This window comes from Nanorana parkeri, unplaced genomic scaffold (genome assembly GCF_000935625.1).
Source record: "Nanorana parkeri isolate BGI_ZX_2015 unplaced genomic scaffold, ASM93562v1 scaffold247, whole genome shotgun sequence".
In the NCBI taxonomy this organism is placed as follows: Eukaryota; Metazoa; Chordata; class Amphibia; order Anura; family Dicroglossidae; genus Nanorana; species Nanorana parkeri.
In genome coordinates this window covers 426,143-433,104 of record NW_017306515.1, presented here as the reverse complement: position 1 = coordinate 433,104, position 6,962 = coordinate 426,143, and the positions used below count along the sequence as shown (strand labels likewise).

General features: G+C 40.3%; 1 protein-coding gene across 1 annotated transcript in view; it reads left to right on the top strand.

Annotated features, from left to right (window-relative positions):
• LOC108787205 (dipeptidyl peptidase 4-like) overlaps positions 1–6,962 on the top strand; it is a 69,686-nt gene that overhangs the window by 35,382 nt on the left and 27,342 nt on the right. Inside the window, exons 6-9 of the mRNA XM_018556696.1 lie at positions 1,529–1,581; positions 4,259–4,331; positions 6,000–6,120; positions 6,496–6,656. Coding sequence (XP_018412198.1) covers positions 1,529–1,581; positions 4,259–4,331; positions 6,000–6,120; positions 6,496–6,656 — 408 coding nt within the window. The remainder of the gene's footprint in view (positions 1–1,528; positions 1,582–4,258; positions 4,332–5,999; positions 6,121–6,495; positions 6,657–6,962) is intronic.

Here is a 6,962-nt window from a genome sequence, read left to right as displayed (position 1 = left end):
TTTTACAAGCCTATATCTGGGTATGTGATGAAACTGTGCCATGGCATCATTGTTCATCACTTCTGATGTGTTCAAGCACTGATTATGTGTAGCAGTTCTCCCTTTCAGACTGGCTGTAATTATATTTTTTTTATTCTATTGGCTGAGGTCAGCCAATAGACAAAAAAATCCTGCCAATGGGGAACAGAAGGATGATATAATTGTATCCAGACAGACTGAAGGCAGCAGAGATTGCAAATCAGAATTACGATGGTAATTTTTTTGTTCAAGCTGCTATCTAGGGATTCCTGGAGTAGCGCTTCTCAACCTTTTTTTCAGTCTTGGCACCCTCACGGCATCCAAAAAGATGCAAAATCTTGAGGCATCCCAGTCTAAAATTAAAAAAAATGTAATGAATGATGTGTGGCCCCCTCCAGAATCTGTACTAGACCTTTATTCCAGATAGGGGTCTGGTATGAAATGCAATAAAAAAAAGGGGTCCCTTTTACATCAGACTCTTTCCGGCCATATCAGAGTCACTCTTTACATTAGGAGTCCCTTCACATTAATTGCTCTCTTCTATCACATCAGAAGTCCCCTCTTACATCAGAGCCCAACTCAACATCAGAAGCCCCCCCTTGTGATATCAAAGCCCCCCCACCTTTTTATCTTAGAGTGCTCCCTTCACATCAGAAGCACCCTTTACATTATAGTTCAGGACTGCTCACAGGAGGTAGGACAGTCCTGGACAAATTCTATTCTTCTCTGAATGGAATGCCCCCCTTCCTGGATTAGCATATTTTTGTTTCCATGGTGCTGGAAACGAACACTGTGCAAAAATGTTGAGGACCCCTGAGGGTGCCATGTAAGGTTGCTTGAGGAAGGCTGTCCTAGAGAGCTGTGACATGGCAGAGAGATAAATAAAGGGCTTACTACCTCCTCTATACAAAGGTACTATTAAGCTGGCCATGTACTGGTAGATTTTCATACAAATGTTCGTACAAAAAAAATGTTCGTACATTTTTTGTTCGTGTTCAAAAAATGTTGTCAGAACATTTCATAATGCCATCAGACACTTGTTTCCCTGAATAAAAAACACATTCACTGGTTCCCATCCTACACTTTAGATTTTTTTCGTCACTACAGTCACAAATGATCATCGATTTGATCCCATCAATTATTAGAAAATCAAAGAACGTTCCAAAAAATGTATCTGTACAAAATCCTTCTGGTGTACAGCCAGCAAATGGGATGGGAGAGCAAAAGGAACGGCATGGATCACTTTAAGGACCTATATGATGCAAATGTTTCTGATGGACTTTTATTGGCTGAATATGTAACAAATTAATTTGTTTTAAAGCACACTGCTAGGGTTTTGGCTGTATGTGGTGCCAATGAAAGAAACTGCAAAAATGATTCATAAAAAATAATTCAGCCACCAATCAAGGATCTAATATGCAGAGATTTATTGCAGTCTTGATTGTTAGTACAGCAAAATGGTTAATATTATTTTTACTTGTTTTATTGTGTTTTTGTTTTTTACTTTCAGTTATGGAGACACTCAAATATAGCTTCTTACAGAATACTTAATGTACAGACTCAGTAAGTTCCTTAATAAGCTATTAAAAATGTTTTCCATACTGTATGATTTTCCCTTTAGCATATGTATTTATAGCTGTTTTATAGCTGTTTGACCAGATGATGGAGTAACCATTCTAAGACACATATAAGAACTACTTTACTTGCCAATATATTTCTAAATAAATGCTTATAGTCTAATGGTACAGTTATCAGTCATCAGATTAGGCAGAGTCAGGGATTAAGTTAGAGGATATGTAAGGTTAATGTTGGGTTATAGGTTGGGGTTTAAAGGAAACCTGTACTTTGCCCATGTAATGCCCCTCTACTCAGTAGTGCATATTCATCCTTCCTTTCTCCCCCGCCACTCTGTTGATTTGCTAGATGATTTTTTTAAGCTCCTAGTCACTCTAGTCAGTGAAAAAACAGGGCTAAGGACTGTCTGCCCACCCCTTGTAACAGCAATAATTAACCAGTTAGCCCCGTTAGCCCCAGTACTTTCACATAGTGGACAGACAGTACATAGTCCTGTGTAGACCTGTCTAAGCTCTGAATGCACAGTGTGGCCCTGAAGAAGGGGGAGGAGCCCCCCAAAACACGTTCAACTGCAGGGTTTGTGTCCAGTGTTCGGGTGGGCTGAGTTCCCGATGTGCATCCACAGGAATGATTAGATTTGTCCTTGGGCACCTGTGACTCATTGTCCCTACAGTCTCGTTTTGTGTTACTCTTGTGAGTACATATATTTTCACTTTTTGCTTTTACATAAAGGATTATTGCACCAGGGAGGCGCTTTTCTGTGGTTATATAGAGTACCAAGGTCTCTCTGTCTTGTAGAAGGCTGCCACCTGGTGGGGATCTGGCTTCTGAATTCGAGATCTGATGGTGATACTTTGGCACTGGTGGATGGGTCTTTTAGTAGTTATATAAACCCGAAAATAAAAAAGTAATATGTTGCAACAATGTCCTGTTTTTGGTGACAACACTAACTCAGTATAATGTATTTATGGAGGAGCACCATTGTCACCCTAGGACAGTAAGTTTGTTAGGGCTAAAAAAAATTATCACATCATTAGATTTCTATCAGGATCAACACTTGCACTTATTGAAAAAAAAATAACCAAACTGTTAACAGAACAAAAGGGAGGAAATAAGGGAAGTTTAGTGTTAAAGTTTACATACTGTATGCTTTAAAAGAGAACTATGGGGTTCACCTTTTTTGGTATTTTTCCTAATGATACAGGAGTACATTTTGCAATGTACCCCTGTAATAAAAAAAATCTACCATTAGCTTGCAATTCAATATAATATACCGTGGGCGAAGCTATGCTCAGTGCTGAGACACGATTCCAACAATACTGTCGGGATCCTCCCCTCTCTTCTCTCCCATTGAGCAACAGCGCGTTGTAGGAGCAATTACACGTTCAGGAATACCTGCGCAGGTGCAGCAGCTCTATCCCTACCTTTGTCCTCCATTCCCGTAGCTCTGTCCCTGCCTCCCCTCCACGCTCCTTCTTACCTAGTCCATTTATTGAAGGGCTACTGCAGATTTCCTTTGTGTTATTCCTGATGAGCCAGGGAGAAGAAGAGATTGAGATAGCAGTGTGGAGGGGAGGTTGGGATGGAGCTGCATGGACGCGCGGGCATTAATGGATGTGCAGCAGCTCCTACAAGCCACTGTCACTCAATAGGAGGAGAGAAGAGTGGGAAGGATCCCGACAGTATTGTTGGGATCGCGTCTCAGCACTGAGCATAGCTTCGCCCACAGTATACTATAATGAAATGAAGGCTTATGGTAGATTTTTGATTACAGGAGTACATTGCAAATGTACTCCTGTATCATTAGGAAACTTAGGAAAAATGCAAAAAAAAGGTGTACCCCATAGTTCTTTAAGTTTTAAGTCTCGGTGGGGGCTTAAGTGTTAGTGTCTGCTTTACAGTTACAGATAGGCTGTGGGCATTTTTTATCCTACTTTTTCCATCTTACAAATTTCTTATTTAACTCTTTTAATAAACCTGCACTTAAAAGAGTTAAATACGATATTTGAAAGATATAAAGAAATAAAGATAAACATTTGCATGTAGAACTCTAAAGGGTCTGATGTATAGTTGCAGTATACGCCTAAGTTGTGTATCCATGGAACCCCTTAATTAGAGACACAACATTTCATATAAATCTCCCAAAATTAAGAGTCCTGTAAGCTCACAGAGTACTCCCCATTTACATCCATCCTTTATGTATTAGGCCATTCCCACTTTAAGCCATGTTTCTACTTTCAGCTGGCCGGCTGCAGCTTTATATAAGTACAAATTGCAGGTAATAACAATAGCTAAATGAAGCTTAAAACATGACCATTTGACTTTTCAAAGAGTGAAAGAAACTAAATTAAAGGGTAATTTGATGTGTACCTTAAGCTGTTTCTTTGAGTAATTGCATCTGTTTCTAACAAGATCTGCTCTTTTATCGCATTTTATTATCAAGATATCCATAAAAATTTCCAGGAGTAAGAGATGATAATCACCAGTATCGTAAAGACACAAACAAGAGGCCATAAAGTGTTAATTGCCGTGATTACATGTGTGACATCTCATTAACGTTTTGAAAAATAGGCTTTCACCATCATTTACACAGATTGCATGGTAGGGGGCATTCCACATTCAGAACGTCATCACTCAACCAGCACCTTCCTGTTTTCTTTCCTAGGACGCTTATCACTGGAAATGAATTACCTCAAAACATTCAGTATATTACATGGTCTCCTGTAGGCCATAAACTGGTAAGTCCATTCCCCAGTTATTCATTCTGCACATGAACTCCCTCGCCTCAGCCTAGCCATATAACTAAGCTCTCAGTAAGAGTCTAATGTACTAACAGGGTTCAAAGGCTAAAACAGTACAGATGCGGGGAAACCTATATAGTTGAATAAGCCTAAAGGTCAAACAGTCTAATGGATGGAGCTTTTTTTAAACATTTATGGATAGTTTTGAAGAACAAACAGGAGAAAGATTTGCCAAATTTTTGCAAATGGTGCTTCTGGTTATACGCTTTTCTTCAATAATTGTTCCTTCTTTAGTCACCAAGAAGGTGATAAAATTCTCCTCCAGCAGCCAGAAACACTGCTTAATGCACATGGAGATTTTTCAACCTATTTGTGTGTTTGGAGTCCTGGCCCTCCAATATTGAGGGTATTATGATCGGTTGGATAGGTTTTGCCTTTACTGTCCCACTTACACGTGAGCATTTTAAGTCATGATGTAGTATGCTGCTCCCATCTCAGCTGTTCATGAAGTATACACTGCAAACCTAATGGAGTCAATCTTGCATGTGTTTGCACTGCTGTGCCGCCTTCTTACTGAAATCCTAGAGCAAAAATGTAATACTGTATATTGCAGTTTACCAGACCTTAGACGTGGTGGTTGTATCAGTTTTTTTAATTCTATTCTCCTTTATATGGACCTTGCCAGTAACACATTGCCTGTCCTAGGGTGACAACGCTCTACTGCATCTATTGCAAAATTGCAGAGCAGCATTGCCAACCTAGGAGGAACTACAGAATAGCCCCAGATTTACATATATTTTAAGCCTATGGAAGGCCTTAATATAATAATGTAATTGACACAACATTATATTATTTTTTATTAAAGAGTGTCTTGTTCCAAAAAATTCTTCATCCTGGTGACAGAGTTTGATTTATTTTTATTTTTTACTGAGCATCTATTATTACTGTTATGAGGATACCTACATAGAGCTTTTTGACATTCCTCTTTGTGTTTTGATCTTTATTGCTCTTCCTATTGAGCGTACAACACCAGTGCTTATTATTAATGACGATTAATGTGTGCATGCAATGCTGGGATTATGCTGCTGCATAATTATGGAAAATCCACCTGGTTGGCTACAGGAGCAAGCATGCACAAGGCCGGCATGCACAGGAGATGAGGAGGATCATGCAAGATAGCACTGGTAGCGGCAGGGCCATCCCTATAAGGATACAGCCGGAGGCAGTTGCAGGCTGGCAGCATCTCATTGGCAGGTGGGTGGTGGGGGCGCATCAGTCAGGCAGCCACAGCATCCTTGTTTGCTAAGAGCTCTTAGAAACCGGTGAAGCTCTGTCTGGCTTCTTGCCCAATTCACTGACATCACAGGCGGCCAGGAGCGGAGCAGGACACTGGACAGAGCCGCTGACAGCACGACGGCTCCACCTGACATCCAGCCCCCCCCCAACAATTCAATTAAAGCAACACCCCCATCCACCACCACCACCATACAGTTGCAGCACCACCAGCAACCCCTCTCTCAGGCGGAAAATAGTGTAGGGACAGCCCTGGGTAGTGGTCACTAAAAACTCAAAATGGAACCAACTGTTTGGTCGAAATTCAGGAAACTCAGTGCCACATTATTGCAACAATCTTGTAAGTTGTTTCTGTGTCTTTTACATTCCTAGGCTTATGTTTGGAAAAACAATGTTTACATAAGGAATACTCCAGAGGGGCAGAGTATCCAAATTACCACCAATGGAGAGGAAAACAAGATCTTAAACGGCATACCAGACTGGGTGTATGAAGGTAATTCTAATTCTATATATTAAAGTGATTAGACCAATATATTTAAGGACACTCTTAAAGAAATAACTGCAGGCTCAAAGAAGGAAAGTCTCATTCTTCAGGGGTAGGCAGTCAGAGTGCACAGGGAGGACTGAAGGGACTAAAAACTAACTGCTTGTGTAGATCAGAACTGATAGTGCATTGAGTAATATTTACTGAGTTGCTCATTTTTGATTCTCTGAATATTTGCTTGAAGATCTGTGGCACAACAATTTATTTATTAGTAAATGTAGAACTGCTTGAAATTAGGGAATGGAAACGCTGTACAATATAAATAGAAACAATGTAACTGTTGATTTGCAACAAAATAATATATTTTCTGTTTTCTTTTTGCAGAGGAAATGTTTAGCACTAATTATGCTTTATGGTGGTCTCCAAATGCAAAGTTTTTGACATACGTAGAGTTCAATGATACAGAAGTGCCAATAATAGAATATTCATTCTATGGGGATGATTCAGAACAGTATCCGCAGACTATCCATATTCCATATCCTAAGGTATGTCAGGAGTTAGGATGTGTTAAAAGAAACCTGTACTGACAAAGTGTGTTTTTACCGGCCTTCCCTTTTGAATGTACTATTTTCCTGGCTGTTCTGCTGATCCAGTTGCCTCAGCACTATCTGAGTCACTGACCTTGAATATAGAGAATAGCTCTGACGTCACCCTGACTCTCCCTACCTGCGTTCTTTTTTCCAGGGTCATTGACTACGAAGGTACTAAAGCCAGAGATAGCCAGGCTACTTGCCAGAGGCTACCATGCTCCAACGTCTGCATAGAGGGGGGGGGGGGGTCCCAATAAGGGG